This window comes from Cetorhinus maximus, chromosome 1 (genome assembly GCF_964194155.1).
Source record: "Cetorhinus maximus chromosome 1, sCetMax3.hap1.1, whole genome shotgun sequence".
NCBI classification, from domain to species: Eukaryota; Metazoa; Chordata; class Chondrichthyes; order Lamniformes; family Cetorhinidae; genus Cetorhinus; species Cetorhinus maximus.
Window position 1 is genome coordinate 166,506,732 of NC_135879.1, and position 17,989 is coordinate 166,524,720.

A 17,989-nucleotide genomic window follows, 5' to 3' on the forward strand; every position below is an offset into this window, starting at 1 on the left:
ACCACACCCATCCTCAGTACTCTCCTCAGGAGGCAGTCATGGACTCAACAAAGCTCCTCCTTGCTTGCATGTTCACCTGGACATCCCCCCTCCAGGCTCCTTCCCCCCTTGGAACTCCTTACCCTCTAGGAACTTCTTCCCCTCTTGGAACCCCTTCCGCCCCCTACCTGTCCCCCAGATTCCACCCCTCCCAAACTCCCTCCCTGCTTTAGTCCTTCCCCCTTTCTGACTCCATCCTCCACCCTTACTTCTTTCGTCACCGTTACTCCTTCCCCTCTGTGGACTCCTTCCTCCCCTGAACTCCTTCCCCTCTCTGGACTCCTTCCCCACTTCGAACTCCCCTTACCCATACCTCCCCAGTTGTTGTCTTCTCCCCAAATACTCCCCTGTACTCCATGCCCCCTCGCAACCTCACCCCCGGACAACCTTCATTACCCGCCCCAACCTCACCCCCAGACACCTTCATTCCACACCCCCAACCTCACCCACCTGACACCCTCGTTCCCTCTCCCAACCTCACACCCCCGACATCTTCATTCCCCCCTCCCAACCTCAGTGCCCCCTGACACCTTTGTTTCCCCCCCAACCTCAGCCGCCCCCATACACCTTTCTCCACCGGTCAATCCTAGTCCTCCCACTCCACCGCCTCGACCATCGTCCATTGTGAGGAAACCCTCAATGGTGACTTTCCACCTTCCATGAGCTGCTTCGGGGCTATGAGAATCCACCCAGCCTGCGATGGATGTTCCTCCAGGTCCCACTGCTGTAGGACTCCGGCATCTTCTGCTCCTTGGATATCCGCGATGTGAGCAGGGCCCTGACGGTAAATCCCGACTTCTACACGTCACACCTGTCAAGACCTGTTTTGCACCGGCGTGTTTTCCCGCGGTAGTGGGCGGATGAACCCAGCAGGCTGGGCTTACGATGATATGCAGATGTATTACAATGAATTCCCAACGTCCAATGGCAGGGAACCGCGGCCCACATTGACAAGCAGAGCAGATGATTGCAAACTGGTTTCACGATGTCATGCAACCAATTTTTTGCCTTCTCGCCATATTGCCCGCTAATGCCGCCAAGCACGCCCGACGACAGTGGGAACGGAAAATTTGGCCCATGATGTGCTGTATAAATGGGAGTTCTTCCTCACCAACATCTGAAGTTAATGTGGAGTTTATATATTCTAGAGAGTAAATCTATAAGTTTTAACATTTTGGAAAAGATGTGAAAATGTAGCTTTGAACACTGATTCTGCATTGAACAATAAAGATGTTTTTGTTTCTAGAATTTTGAAAAAGACTGTAAAGGAAGGCTGCCTAATCTCAAAACACAGTGCAACCATGCTTTTATGATAATGGCGTAACTGCAGCCCATGCCTAATAATGCCATTTTAAAAAATTCATTCATGGGGTGTGAGCATCGCCGGCTAGGCAGCATTAATTGCCCATCTTTAATTGCTTACCACTACCTTCGCAAGAGCAATACATGCTGGTCTTGCTACTGAGATTCACATCCCATGAATGAATAAATAAAACATAACCTACACTGAGCTGCAATGTTTGACAGCATGTATCAGATTCACACTGTGATCCTCTGTCTTTGAGTCATGTCAGCTTTTTTCAGATATGTGATGTGTCTGATTTCTTCCTTCTCAGGTCTACTCTGTAATTTTATTACTCAAGAATTTCTATGGGGAGAATTTTCTCCCCATCGGGGGTGGGGGAGGGGGGGGATGGACGGGAGCGGGCGCGTAGCTGATTGCCGCCCGTGATCGGCTGTGCGCCGCCATTTTATGTGGGCGGGCCAATTAAGGCCTGCCAAGCGTGATGCGCACCCAGAAGCGTAGGCTGAGTCGGGGCCTGCGCTCTTGCACGCTTGCGCGCAAAAGGGAGCAGAAATCTCCCTGAGGCACAGAGCTGCCTCAGGGAGGTCAGTTTGAGTTTCAAAAATTTTAATAAAGAAAAAAAAATTTAGGACATGTCCCCTCATGTGAAAGTGTCACATGAGCTGGGACATGTCTATGAATTTTAATGAAAATCTTTATTTCACTTATAAATCATTCATGAAACCTCATCCCGCCCGTGGATGAGGTTTAATGAAAAATGCAAAGGCCGCCTGGGCTCTTTGTCTGCCCGGCAACCTTAAGGTTGGTTGGGCAGCTATGTTAAGTGGTTTAATTAGTTTTTAAAGGGCCTTAATAGGCCTTTGACAGTTCGGCGGGCGCGCAGCTGACTCTGGTTCGTGCCAGCCAAACTCAAGATCTGAATGACGCGCGGTGATGTCGGGACGCATGGCCAACGTCACCGCGCGTCATTTTACGGTCAGCGAGTGGGCCCTGCCCCACCCCCCCACTCGCCGACCTGAAAATTCTGGCCTATAATTTAATTAAAACCACAAAGTGTTGTCATTACACTCCAAATGCTATTGGAATTGCATTCAAGCTATCAACTGATGAAATGTTATAATACTAGAAATTCTACTGAAAAAGTGGAACCCAGGAGTGCTTAGATCTGCTGTCAATGAAACTGACTGCTGTTGATCCTTCACCCTGCCAGCCATCAAAGAATGGCTATTTATTCAGTTTTGAACTGAACAGTCCAGTTCAAGGTTATCTACCCAGTAATGTTATCATTGAAAGGCAGACAACAAAAGCTCAGCTTTCAATTGTCAGATCTAAAACATGACGTGTTTGTGTGTGGGTAGATCGGTATTGCTTTTCCGTATTTGTGAGTATTCCATTGATCATAAATGGCACGACCCAATATATGTGTACTCAGTTGTTCAGCATGCTGCCTTCAGTGCTCCACATTCGGGAGAAAGCCAGTGCGTGCATAAAAGATAAAATACAGCCTATATAATCTAGCAACATTAAGTGAAGCCACATTTGAGAATCAGCCTGAGGAATAGACTGCCATCAGTAACTACATATAACAGACAATGAGCTGAATTTTAACCTTAAAAAAAGATGGGTTTGAGTTCATGATGGGCTGGGGGGGTCAGGGGAAGGTTTAAAGTCAGATAAATCTGTTTCTCTATCCAAAACCACCTCCAACTTGCCCACTTCCAGCTTTAACTGAGACTGGAAGTTGGTGGGCGATTAACTCGCTGGTTGATACATTAACTGTGATAATAAGGTGATGAGCCTCATTGTCATGCAGGTTTTTGTTGGTCATGTTTTATGAGCATCAGGAAACTCAGCATCTTCATCAAAGTGAGGACTTGGTGGATTCAGGAGCTAAGTGCCTTAACACCTACCTCTAGGATCCCGGCACCTGCCTGAGGAGCTGGGCAATTTGGCACCCCTCCAATAAACTTTTCCCTGAGACCTCCAATCCCACCATGGGGCTTCCAACCTCCGCCCTACACTGACCTCCAAACTTTGATATGGGCCTTCACCTCCCCTCTGGTTGTCCAATTGCCACCCCCACCCTCCACCCTAGTTTCCGATTCCACAGCCTTTTCCCTGAGACATCCATCCCAGTCCTTAACCACCTCCTCCCCAGCCAAATGGTCCTACCTTCATCTCCAGGATCGCAGCCCACCTGATCCCACCCTTATACAATCCCCTTCTCTCCCCCATCGACTCCCTCCCCCAACTGGTCCCCCTCTCCTCCAACCTCCGGTGAACCCCTCAGTAACTACAAATTAGCTTTATCTCTGCTGGCATTTAAACATTTTTTTCCAACAACTATGCACTCCACAGCGAGATAATCAAACTGTGAAAATTACACAGATTAGCTGATTCATTTGCTGCTTGAGAAGTGTTGAAGGGTCATAATTACAGCTGTATTGTGACTTCTTCAAAGTCGCCAACGAAACAGAATTTCACAAATCGCGCATTGGAGAGCTACATGTTCCTGTGAGTTTGTCCGCAGTTTTATTGAACATCTTTTGCACTTGTGGCTGGAAATTATCTAGTTCAGGCACTCAAAATGGAGACAGTTATGAGCCAGTTTGAGAACAGTATGAGGAGACTGCTGCCTTTTATCATTCACATTCAAAATCTTTCCAGATTCCTGTGCTATTTGAGAGTGTGAAAACAGCAAATAGTGAAATGCCTTTAAATGATGAAGCAATTTTCACATGGTCAATCAGTAGATGCTCAGTAGTTTATTTCATTCACTAACTGAGATAAAATCATTACTTCTATAATGTGCTGTTCACTGCTGTCTGCAAGTTTTGGGCAAAAAATATTCGGCCTTAGCACTGGACATTACTCTGTAGAACCATATTCATTTCACTGTAGGAATTCTGCAACCACTAGAGAGGTGATTTTAACTTCCTCATTCATGGGTGGATTTTGTCCAAAGTTCTGTAAGGTATTCCAACACACCGCATAGTAGTAAGTTGATAACAATTACATTAAAAAAATAAACATTTTTATGATATAATTGCAAAGCATGTAGCACACCACTGACCGGCATCACTATAACCCCAGTGTATCAATATTGAATTTGGATATCTACCAGCGTTTAGCTGAACTCTTTTGTGAATTGCTGTGAAACACCATTAGCCTCTCCAAATATACATGTGACTAGGTTAAGAAAGAACAGTTCATTCGCCAACATTTTTAAGTGACAGACTTCACTGTTACAAGGTTTCAAGGCTTGGTACATGCATTATTAAGAACTCTTGCTTTTGAAAATAATGCTTTTACAAGGGCCTTTAAAAAGCAGTTATCTTTAAAATTTGTGGGTCATGTAAAAGGCCCTCCCGCCTGTAGGTCCATTCTAGGCCTCCTTTCTAATAGGCTCAGAGAGATGGGGAGATGGTGGTGAATGTCACTAGGCTCATAAACTAGTAGCCAGGCTAGAGGACATGGGTTCAAATCCCACCTTCCAGCTGATGGGATTTAAATTCAATTACTTAATAAAATCTGGAATTGAAAACTAGTCATGGTGACCAAGAAACTATCATTGTCAATTGTTAAAAGCCCCTTAGGGAAGGAAATCTGCCATCCTTACCTGATCTGGCGTACATGTGACTCCAGACCCACAATAATATGGTTGACTCTTAGCTGCTCTCTGAAATGGCCTCGCAAGTCACTAGGGATGGGCAACAAATGCTGGCTTTGCCAGTGATAACCACATCCCATGAAAGAGTAAGGAAAAACAAACTCTAGGTTACAGATGTCAAAGCAGTCTCAATTTTAATAATCCCCATTTTCATATGAGAAGTTCCTACCTGTGTCACAAAAACCCTCCCAGAAAACTCATCAATCCCTGAAACTGCCATGAAGTAAGTAGGAGCAAATTCCCCTCTATTTCCTTACTACGATTATCCATTTTCAAGTGCAAGACTGGTTCCCATATCTCACCATACCTGCACTTTTTATTTTTAAAAAGGGTCACTAAGTAGCAATCAGGAGTAAAAATTTGGCTAATTTCTCTTGCCCAACTCTGGATTATTTAGGCCAATATGGAGCCTACTCTTGCCCCAGCTGAAATCTAATGAAGATGACATAAACCTGAGACCTTTCTGGGCGATGTTGCTTACTATTATACCACGTGAAACGTTACCACTGATCCATTGGATACTCCACCTCATCCTGGTACTTAAAATTTATTTAGCCTAGTACAAAATACTACAAAGTTACAGAACTACAAAAGTTAAAAAATATCTATCAGCCTATCAGCCTCTAAATCTCAGCAGAAAGAAATCTCTTATTCAAAAGAAATGAGGAGGTAAATTTTTTCAGTGCAAAGAGTGTTATTAGTTCACAAATGGAATGAAGGCAACCCGCAAAGGTTGTTTGTGTAGGATAATTGTGCACATTTTAGCGAACATCAGAAACCTAAAGAGGTCAACAGCTGTCAAAAACTGGCATGAATATTTCAACTATTTCAACTATTTCTTTCATGCCCAGATATATTTGGTTGCTACTAGAGGAGAGAATCAGGAACTGGAGCAGACCTGGAAGAAATAGGGAGCACTGGGGAGAAGATAAACTGAAGCCCAAACTAAAGGTCTATCACTTGCCTGAGGAGAGAATTGGGGAGTGGAGAGGACCAGCAGCATGCTGGGGTTTTGAACAAGTGAAGAAAATCAAAATATGACATCACAGGAGGACAGCGAGTTGAATGGCTGGTAAGTATTGTTGCTATGTTTCCCTTTCTCGAAAGTCAGGGAGCTAGTCTAAGTGGCTAAGAAATTTAAAATTTTATTTTTTAAAAAATGGGTTAAGTAAAGCATTTAGTTTTCCTATATTAAAGTGACGTGTAACAGAATGGAAGTGAGTAGTTAGTAAATATTTTTTTTTAGTAGTAAGGTTTATTAGTAGTAGTAAGGTTTATTAGTAGTATTAGGGTTTATTATTAAGCTTTATTATCTGATTGAGGAATGGCAGGGCAACTTCTACCTCTCAAATGTTCATCATGTGCAGTGTGGGAATTCCAGGGCACGCCCCATCTCCTGGAAATGTACAGAAAGTGTTGTCAGTTGCAGCGCAAGATCCAGATTTTGGGGCTTGGGCAGCAGCTGACGTCACTGCGGCGCATCCATGAGGTTGAGAGCTTCCTGGTTGGCATATTTATAGATAGAACCAGGCAGCTGAGAAGAAACAAGCAGGTAGTTCAAGAGTCCCCTGAGTGCATCCCTGAATACTGATGAAAGGGATAGCTAATTTGGGGAGTGCAGACAGAGCCCAAGGTACCAATGGCACTATGGTTGGCTCAGTTGTACAGGGGGGCTTGGCTGAGGTATTAATTGAATATTTTCCACCTGCCTTTACTATGGAAGAAGATGCTGCGCAGGTCATGGTGAAAGAGGAGGTAGTTCAGACAATTGAAGGGTTTAAAGTTGAGAAAGAGGGTGTATTGGATAGGTTATCTGTATTTAAAGTTGATAAGGCATCCAGAACTGAATGAGATGTATCCAAGGATATTGAGGGAAGTGAAAGTGGAAATTGCAGAGGCATTGGCGATAATTTTGCATTCTTCCTCAGACTCTGGGGGGGTGCCAGAGGATTGGAGAATTGCAAATGTTACACCCTTGTTCAAAATATGGTGTAAAGATAAGCCCAGCTACTACAGGCTAGTCAGTTTAACCTTGGTGGTAAGGAAGCTTCTAGAAACAATAATTCAGGACAAAATTAATAGTCCATTGGGCAAATGCGGATTAATTAAGGAAAGTCAGCAAGGATTTGATAAAGGCAAATCATGTTTAACTAGCTTGCTTGAGTTTTTTGACAGGATAACAGAGGGGGTTGATGAGGGTAATGCTGTTGATGTCGTGGACATGGACTTTCAAAAGACATTGGATGAAGTGCCACACAACAGACCTGTAAGCAAAGTTAGAGTTTATAGAATAAAAGGGACAGTAGCAACATGGATATGAAATTGTCTGAGTGACAGGAAACAGAGAATAGTGGTTAAATGGATGGTCTACGATCTGGAAGAAGGTTTATATTGAAGTTCCCCAAGGGTTGATGTTAGGACCCCTGCTCTTTCTGATATATATTAATAACCTAGACCTTGGTGTACAGGATACAATTTCAAAATTTGCAGTCGATATAAATCTTGGAGGCATTGTGAACTGTGAGAAGGATGGTGTAGAACTTCAATAAGGACAGACAATTTTGTGGAATGGGCAGACAAATGGCAGGTGAAATTCAATGCAGAGAAATGTGAAGTGATTCATTTTGGTAGAAAGACCACGGATCCAAAATCATGAATGGTCTGGACAGAGTACATAGGGAAAAACTGTTTCCATTGGTGGAAGGACCAAGAACCAGAGGGCACAAATTTAAGGTCATTGGCAAAAGAAGCAATGGCGTCATGAGGAAAACATTTTTCAAGCAGCAAGTGGTTAGGAACCAGAATGCACTGAATGTGCGCTGGAGGCAGGTTCAATCGAGGCATTCAAAAGGGAATTGGATTATTATCTCAAAAGGAAGAATGTGCAGGACTGGCACTGGGTGAATCTATGCTGCAACCATTCTGGATTCTGTGATTGTGTTTTAAAGCCCTCTGCAGTTCTGAAAATTAGGCTAAACGTGATGAGTAAAATTAACAATCCAAAAATGTAAAATGTGCAAATAAGGCACCAAAGCTACAATGTGTATCAGTCTCTTCAGGATGATTAATAGCTCATCTGGCATTCTCTTCATTCTCGCCAAAAATGAAGTAAGGTGCCACTTCTGCATTGCGACGGAGCCTGGTTAAGGAAAGAAAAAGGACACATTGTAACAGTTTCTACATGCTTTTTATGTAAAGCATACAAACACAATAAAACCTTATTTCTTCCAAAATAGAAATAAAACCCAGTTAACATATTTCCATTTTTATTTTATGCCTGTTCAGTTCGCATCAGGAAAGCAATTAGTTGCCGTATAAATATAATGAGGTAGAGTTTCAGCTTTGAGTGCAACTGGAAAAATGCACCCAAAATATGCTTGAAATTGCGTTAGTTCGGTTACACGTTTCCACTGGAATTCATTGTATAATCAGAAACATAAAATCTTCCATGCACCAGAGCAATAGGGCAACATAATAGAATGTAATTAAAACAAGAATTTTTAGAAAGAGTGTCCAGTTCTCCATCTATGAATAACCTGATTTAAAATCAAATGACTAATCTGCATCATTTAACAGTTCATTGGTGTGCACCAGACAGATTCTTTGCAAACTAAATACTTTAGGATATGTCCCTCCTGATGCCTGTGTGCCCAAGAAAATGAGTACAGTTTGAAAAGCCTTCCCAAACAGAATCAACAGGGTCTCATAACTCCAACCTAGGAGTGTGACCACTTTTGTGGGTGGGGCCTGATCCAGTTGAGCTGAATGTTGAACCAGCATGAAAGCTCAGTAGGGGGAGGCGATGGCATAGTGGTATTGTCGCTGGACTAGTAATCCAGACAACCCAGGGTGATGCTCTGGGGTTCCAGGTTCGAATGGTGGAATGGTTGGAATAATGGAATTTGAATTCAATGAAAAAAAAATCTAGGATTAACAGTCTAATAATGACCATGAAACCATCAGCGATTGTTGTAAAAACCCATCTGGTTCACTAATGTCCTTCAGGGAAGGAAATCTGCTGTCATTACCTGGTCTGGTCTCCATGTGACTCCAAACTTATAGCAATGTGGTTGACTCTTAAATGCCCTCTGAACAAGGGCAATTAGGGATGAGCAGTAAATGCTGGCCTAGCCAGCGACATCCAAATCCCATGAATGAATTAAAAACATCTCCATGGTCCAGGGCTTTCTGCTCCTGCCTGAGCTGGGCACCATGGCAGGTGGGAGTAAAAAATATTGTGAAATCGAAATAGTCAGTTTACTGCTATCATAAAAGCAGTCTGTGTTCGCCCACTCCACCTTTCAATGCAAGGCCACATTTCCCATTACGGCACTTCGGGAACCTAATTTTAATACACTTGCATCTCATTATAAGGACTGCTCACTGGAATCATCGACCCACGTTGGATCAAGAGAGCACATTGACATCCAATTAGACTAACGTGTTTCACAATGGTATATAGCCATCTCCTGGGGAGGTGATGGTGTAGTGGTATTGTTGCTGGACTAGTAATCTAGAGACCCAGGATAATACTCTGGGGACCTGGGTCCAAATCCCACCACAGGAGATGGTGGAGTGTGAATTGAATAAAAATCTGGAATTAAAAGCCTGATGATTACCTTGAAACCATTGCTGATGGTTCACTAATGCACTTTTGGGAAGGAAATCTGTCATCCTTACCTGGCCTGGCTGACACGTGACTCCAAACCCACAGCAATGTGCTTGACTCTGAAATGGCCTAGCAAGCCACTCAGTTGTAGCAACTGCTACTGTCCATGACAGTATTGGTAGGAGTAACACAATCATTGTAGAGATAAAGTCCTGCCTTCACATTGGGGATACCCTCCATCGTGTTGTGTAGCACTACCACCTTGCTAAATGGGATAGATTGCAAACAGATCTAGCAACTCAAGACTGGGCATTCATGAAGCGTTGTGGGTCATGGGCAGCAGCAGAATTGTACTCGAACACAATCTGTAATCTCATGGCCCGGCATATGCCCCACTCTACCATCAAGCCAGGGGATTAACCTTGGTTCAATGAAGAGTGCAAGAGGGCATGCCAGGAGCAGCACTGGCATACCTAAAAATGAGGTGTCAACCTGGTGAAGCTATAACACAGGACTACTTTTGTGCCAAACAGTATAAGCAGCAAGTGATAGACAGAGCTAAGCGATTCCACAACCAATGGATCAGATCTAAGCTCTGCAGTCCTGCCACATCCTGTCGTGAATGGCGGTGGACAATTAAACAACTCACTGGAGGAGGAGGGGGCTCCACAAGTATCCCCATCCTCAATGATGGAGGAGCCCAGCACATCAATGCAAAAGATAAGTCTGAAGCATTCACAACAATCTTCAGCCAGAAGTGCCATCTCGGCCTCTCCAGAGGTCCCAGTATCACAGATGCCAGTCTTCAGCCAATTCACTCCACGTGATATCAAGAAACGGCTGAAGGAACTGCATACTACAAAGGCTATGGGGCCAGACAATATTCCAGCAATAGTACTGAAGACTTGTGCTCCAGAACTTGCCGTACCCCTGAAAAATTGCCCAGCTATCTCATGTACACAAAAAGCAGGACAAATCCAACTTGGCCAATTACCGCCCCATCAGCCTACTCTTCATCATCAGTAAAGTAATGGAAGGGGTCATCAACAGTGCTATCAAGCAGCACTTGCTTAGCAATAACTTGCTCACTGATGCCCAGTTTGGGTTCCGCCAGGGCCACTCAGCTCCTGACATCATTACAGCCTTGGTTCAAACATGGACAAAAGAGCTGAACTCCCGAGTTGAGGTGAGAGTGACTGCTCTTGACATTAAGGCTGCATTTGAAAGAGTGTGACATCAAGGAGCCCTAGCAAAACTGGAGTCAATGGGAATCAGGGGGAAAGCTCTCCACTGGTTGGAGTCATACCTAGCACAAAGGAAGATGGTTGCGGCTGTTGGAGGTCAGCCATCTCAGCTCCAAGGCATCACCACAGGAGTTCCTCAGGGTAGTGTTCTAGGCTCAACCATCTTCAGCTGCTTCATCAATGATCTTCCTTCCATCATAAGGTCAGAAGTGGGGATGTTCGCTGATGATTGCACAATGTTCAGCACCATTTGCAACTCCTCAGATGCTGAAGCAGTCTATGCCCAAATGCAGCAAGACCTGGACAATATCCAGGCTTGGGCTGACAAGTGGCAAGTAACATTCGCATCACACAAGTGTCAGGCAGTGACCAAATCCTACAAGAAAGAATCCAACCATCGCCCCTTTATGTTCAATGGCATTACTATCACTGAGTCCCCCACTATCAACATCCTGGGGTTTACCATTGACCAGAAACTGAACTGGGATAGCCATATAAATATTGTGGCTATAAGAGCAGGTCAGAGACTAGGAATCGTGCGACCAGTAACTCACCTCCTGACTCCCCAGAGCCTGTCCACCATCTACAAGGCACAAGTCATGAGTATGATGGAATACTTCCCACTTGCCTGGATGAGTGCAGCTCCCACAACACTCAAGAAGCTTGGCACCATCCAGGACAAAGCAGCCCGCTTAAATGGCACTACATCCACAAATATTTATTCCCTCCACCACCAACACACAGTGGCAGCAGTGTGTACCATTTACAAGATGCACTGCAGGGATTCACCAAGTCTCCTGAGATAGCACCTTCCAAACCCATGATCACTACCATCTAGAAGGACAAGGGCAGCAGATAGGTGGGAACACCGCAACCTGGAAGTTCCCATCCAAGTCACTCACCATCCTAACTTGGAAATATATCACTGTTCCTTCACTGTCGCTGAGTAAAACCCCCAGAACTAACAGCACTGTGGGTGTACCTACACTACTTGAACTGAAGTGGTTCAAGAAGGCAGCTCACCACCACCTTCTCAAGGGCAATTAGGCATGGGCAATAAATGCTGGCCCAGCCAGCAAAGCCCACATCCCACGAATGAATTTTTAAAAAGTAAGAATAGGTGACATGCACCTGGCGACCTGACCTTCGCCGTGACTTTGAGGTTCGTTTTCCTACCTTGCATTGCACAGCACTCGCAGCAACTCAGACTCAGCGCCAGGCTTCACAGGCAACGTCACATCGCTTTCAGGGGGTGTCAGAGGCATGTCTCTACCTACCAGACCCGAGGTGAGGCAAGGATGACTTTTAATGTGTTGCAGGGTAAGGCCTCCACTGGTGGGGAGGAGAGTGGAGAAGGCTGCAATCAGACAAATGACTTGGGGTGGGTGGGGGGGTGATGTAAAAGCATCCTCAGTGCCAAGGTGGGGAGAGAGTCGGTTACAGGATGACATAAGCGACTTTAGGCCAGAATGGGAGGAGCGCTGAATGAAGAAGCGCTTCATCGTTGAGCTTGCAAAGACTGTCCTTGTCCTAGTCCAGGCAGGGGGAGGGCATGTCAGTCCAGCCTCAGTCATGCCCAGTATGTTGTGCGCAGGGCGTTGTCATAACATCACACACCTTGGTCCAGGGGATTTCTGGCATCATACTGGCCCGCAGATGGCATATTCAGTCAGGGGAGGCAGCTGCAGCCTTTAGATGGGGAGAAGTTATTGTGGGGGCATTCGAGGGTGTCAGAAGTGGGGTATATGTCAGACTGTGCAAGTGGCTTCAAGATGGTGAAGGGTAAGGTCCACACAGGGCATGGGTACACCTACCTCACCACGTTCAGCGGGTAACAAAGGGATATCCACCACAATCAGGATGGGATCAAGGAATACAGGGGAAGGATTGAGAGGTTCTTGGACAGAGGGAAACCTGAACATTAAGCTCCTGCAGGACGATGGGCGGGATTTCCACACTCACACAGGAAGGGTCCAAGCTGGTCTGGTAGTGAGACCTCAGCGCCACCATCTTCCAACCTGCAGCAATGTTGCAGAAACAAAATTAAAATGAAGCCATACTCTGCTGGTGAGAACTCTGAGGGCCGATTGGAGGACAGATGCACTGCACCGGGGAGTTAAATAAAGAAGCACAAAACTGAACTGTGAATTCCCAAATGAGGGGAGATGCACAACTGAGACATGTCAGGAGCTTTTCAATGACAATGCAGGGAATCAGGAAAGTTCGACTATGATGTGCATTCGTGCCAGAATAATCCCGCAAAGTGGCACTAATCAATCTCCTTATATTAACCCCTTATTCACAGCGTAGAGATCCCCCACAGCAGTAATGCACTCCACAGCAATTGGGCGACTGATCAAGTTCCAGGTGCCTGTTAGAATCGTGGTGCTGGCAGCTTCACAGAAGAGAAGTCTCAGGCCCTCCTTACATAATCTCAGTTCCTGACTAAACATTTTCCCTCATGACTATTCCAAGGAGTGTAGTATTGGAGTGCAGTGAATGAGGATTTAAGTGCCTGGGCTGAGAGCAGCACATCCAAGCACCTGGCCAAAGCCAATCTCATAGCAGTCAGTCATGTCAAAGGGGGGGTGGTGGTGGTGGTGAAAGGCGCATCTTAAAATAAATCCTGCACTGACCTGGATTTTTGGGGTGAGTACTTTCCAACACGGGAACAAAGCCCTTGAACCCACATTTACTGACAAGTCATTTACAGAAATATGACCTTTACAGACTGATGCTGACTCATGTCTGTTTCTGATTGATGCTGCAGAAAGCAGACCATCAGGAAGATGGAGACTGGATTTATCGCTGCCTTCATAATCGCATACGGGCAGGAGAAAAGGAGGAGAAGATTGTGACGGGAGTGTCTGGCTCGCCAAAGGGAGAAGCTAAACCCTCAAGACCAAGAGGCAGCAGGGCCCCCTCCAAACGCAGAAGATGAGGCTCACAGTGACATTACGTGTGAGTTGTTTGCAAGACCGAGGGGGTACAGAACTCACATGTCTTTTCTGCAGATGAGCAAGAAAAAGTGTCACCGACGCCTCATGTCCAGGGATCCAAGAATTGGTGCCACAGGGACTGGGAGCCACATTGCCAGTGGCTGTGAAAGTGACAGCCGCTCTGGACTTCTACACGAGTGGCTCCTTCCAGTGCTGCCTCTTCAAGCTTCTCTCCAGCATCCTAATCACAATGGCAGCCTGCATGAGGCTGATTCCTTGAGGAGAAGGGGCAGCTGGAGTAGATCGAGGTGCCCTATCCCCTCTCGCATGGCCACTGCCACCAGTGGCTACAGCAACGGAGTGCAGCTCCTGGAGCAATGCAGGACCGATGTCCTGGACCAAGGTCTCCATGTTGGCCGCCATCCTGCCAGTGTTGACCTCGATGCAGGTGCTATCACCTCAGACTGAACATGGACAGACTTCTCCATCATCCGTTGCAATCTAAGGAATGCAGCAGACATCCCTTCCTGATATTCCCGCGATCGTCCCTGCAGCTCCACCAACTGATTTAGGACCGAGAAAGGAGGCTCATCATCTGACTCTGACTCAGCAGAACCCTGGCCTCCAGCAGTCCTCCAAGTGCCAGCGACCTCAGATGTCCCTGCCTCTGCCTGCTTTGGACCAAATTGTGTGCTGTGCTCACTAGATTGTGACCTAGAATTAGGTCCCACCAAGGTGTGTGTCTCTGCGCTGGTGGAGTGTATGGCTGTGACAGGTATTCCACTGTGGTGTCCTCAGGATCTTCATCCAAGGTGTCGTTGGGGCTTGAGCAGGGCCTTCACGTGGGTGTTTGTCAACAACATCACCATCGCTGCAGGCATGGTCCACATCCTCTCCGGCCAGCTCAACGACCTGGTTTTCAAACTGAGAGAGAAGCTTGAGTTCCGGCACTCCACCCCCCGATCTGATGATGATAAGGATGCATGGCATGTGTGGGTGGTGAGGTGGGGGCGGGGCCATGGACGGGATGAGGACGCGATCTCCAGAGGAGATGAGCCCAGATGGAGATATGAGGGTGTGTGTGAGAGTGAGTGATGATAGAACCATAGAAATGTTATGGCACAGAAAGTGGCCATTCAGATCATTGTGTCGACACTGGCCGATAAAGAAAATATACAAAACTAGCCACCCATTCTAATCCCACTTTCCAGCACCTGGTCTGTAGCCTTGCAGGTTACAGCGCTTCAGGTGCAGATCCAGGTGCCTTATAAATGAGTTGAGTGTTTCTGCCTCCACCACCAAACCAGGCAGTGAATTCCAAACGCCCACCACCCTCTGGGTGAAGAAGTTTTTCTTCATGTCCCCTCTAATCCTTCTATCAATCACCTTAAATCTGTGCCCCCTAGTAATTGGTCTCTCCACTAGGGGAAACAGGTCTTTCCTGTTTATTCTATCTAGGCCCTTCATAATCTTGTACACTTCAAATTTGTCACCCCTCCGCCTCCTCAGTTCTAAGGAAAACAACCTCAGCCTATCCAATCTGTCCTCATTACTGCAATTTTCAAGCCCTGGCAACATTCCTGTAAACCTCCCCTGCATTCTCTCCAGAGTAATTATGTCCTTCCTGTAATGTGGTGACCAGAACTGTACATAAAATTCCAGCTGTGGCCTAATGATGTCCCTTGGGCTGGCAGTGAGTGAGATCCCTGTGAATGTGTAATGGGCTTGTGAGTGTGTGAGTTGAGAGTGTTGGAATGATTGACGTACCCTGGCGGCACGGATGAGACCATTCTTCCTCTTTCTGCACAGGGTGCCTGACCTCTTCTGTGCAGCTTTAACGCAGGCCACCGCTGCCACCACCTCCCAGGCCGCATTGGTGAGCTTGCTGAACCTCCTGTGGCCAGAGTGGGGGTAAAGGATATCATGGCAGGCCTCCACTGCATCTGAAAGGTATTCCAGTGAGGCTTCACTGAATTTGGGGGCTGATGTCTTCTTGGCTTTCGGGTCCATGCCTTCAGTGGAGCAATCCTGGCCTGCAGACATTGAGAACGCTGTGCGCAGCTGCACTTTAAATATGGTGCCCAGAGTGAAGAAGCAGTGAGCTCACGGCGGAATGGGTGAATGAAAGGCCACCCACCAGCGATGCGTGCATATTTAATGAGACGGGAAGCGGACAAGGTGGCGGGAAAACCCACCATTGCCGCAGGTGGGAAAAACGCCGATTTTCACGTCTGCCACTACACTTAGGACACCGAGGAGAAAATCCTGCTTTGATCTTTTACGCTGCTTTGGCCAAATGCACTGGAATCTGGTGCAAAACTAACAGAATAAAATGGAAACTCTACTTCAATATATTTAACAGATTAAAAGTTAATGTACTACATTTCAGCTGCTTTTCCTACGACATCAGATAGGCACTGGAACTAGAAAAGAACACTATGTCCTCCCTTAGGGAGCAGCAACAATTAGAACAGATATTTTACAGTCGACTTTAAAAAGAAAGGAGAAATCAGAATTTTTATTTCTCCCATATATGGTGCAGTTGCTCTACAGAAAATAATGTGCGGACACTGTGGTCGGGGTTTTCCAGTCACCCCGTGGCGTGTTTATGGAGGGAGGAGCAATGCGGCCGGAGCTGAAAAATCGATTTCCCACCAGCATAAAATGACATCAGGAACATGCGCTCCCGCCCATCATGGCGGGTCACCAGGGGCCGGCGTAAAGCCGATTTGCGTCTGTAAATGGGATGCAGATGAATTATCCGTGCCGTCATCGGGATATCACGCCGATCCGGAACACATCTGGACCAACGTGGTGTGCACAAGTCGGGACTCACCTAGAAGAAGGCCTGGGGCAGCCTGCGGAGAGTGGAAGATGGAAACCTGCAGCGAGCATGGTCCCTGGAACACCACGCGCAGCAGTGAGTGGGTGGAGCATCAACCATGTGGATCTTCACACTGCAGGAGCTGCCAGGACATGGATCTTCATTGTTCACAGAATCACAGAATTTTAACAGCACAGAAGGAGGCCACTCGGCCCATTGTGTATGCTCCGGCTCTCCAAATGAGCATTATGACCTTGTGCATTTGCCCTGCCTTTTCCATGTACCCCACATCCCTTCATGCAACAGGAGCTTCCAGGATGTGGATCTTCACACCGCAGGTGGACAGTTGCATTAGGTACTATTGGGCGGTAACGGTCTGTGCTGGGGTGGGGGTGCGGGGGGTTGGAATTAGGCTGAGAGGAGCAGAATGAAGAGGTGGGGCGGGTGTGGAGGCCTAGAAGGGGACCGGGGAGGTTGGGGGTGGTCGGGGAAATGGAGAGATGCTGCAGGGTCTGTGGAATGGGTGAGGTGGTATGGAGTGGGAGGGTGGGAAGGATTGTGTTGGAGTGCGGGCGGGTGAAAGGGCAGGATGTGCAGGAGTGAATGGCCATGGGGGTTGTGCAGGTGTGAATGGACATGATGGGGGGGTGAAAGGTGTTTAGAGGGAGGGGTCCATCATGTCAAATGATGAGTCCTTGGGGCGCATGCTGAGGGAGTTGTTCATAGGAAAGGATAGTGAGGGTTAAAGGGGGCAGTGGGAGCCAGTAGGATAGGAGGGCGAGGGTCCTTCAATGTTGGTGAAGGGACGCTGTGGGTTGTTGGAGGGGCTATGGAAGTAAAACTGGATTCTGCGGATAGGCAGGATGAGGGGGGCATATCTATTGTCCTGGGGGTGGGATCCTTGGGAAGGTAGGGGACATGGACATTTACCTGCAGGGTGATGGGGGAGGGTTGTAGGGTCACTGGGGGGAAGGTCTAAGGTCACACCAGGAGGGTTAATGGTTATGGGGGTTGGGGGGAGCGTGTAGCTCATGGGGGGAGGTTGGAAGGTGTTGGACTCAACCTGAAAAGTCACAAGCACCTTGGCTGTTTGCAACTATCCAGATCCTCGAGGTGGAAATCTCGAGATGCTGCATGGGAGGTGGGTCAGTGGGGGTGGGCAGAGTGGCAGGTCGACTCAACTGGACACCTGAAGGGGACCCCAGTATGTAGTGCTGACAATGCTGAGGCTTTTCAACAAATGCTGTGTGAAGGGTAAAGGCTCAGCTTGTGCAGGAGGCTTCTTGCAGCTGGCTCTCAAAGGCCCTGGAAAAGATCCTTGCCTCCCGGCACATGCCTGGTTCTGGGGAACATAGGCC

The 17,989-nt window shown here is 46.9% G+C and overlaps 1 protein-coding gene across 2 annotated transcripts in view; it reads right to left on the reverse strand.

Annotated features, from left to right (window-relative positions):
- Window positions 1–4,092: 4,092 nt before the first annotated feature.
- Window positions 4,093–17,989, reverse strand: part of LOC144684961 (uncharacterized) — a 154,649-nt gene continuing 140,752 nt past the window's right edge. For both annotated transcript variants that reach the window (XM_078549438.1, XM_078549429.1), the window contains one exon: window positions 4,093–8,154. In XM_078549438.1, coding sequence (XP_078405564.1) covers window positions 8,088–8,154 — 67 coding nt within the window. In that variant the 3' untranslated portion in view covers window positions 4,093–8,087. The remainder of the gene's footprint in view (window positions 8,155–17,989) is intronic.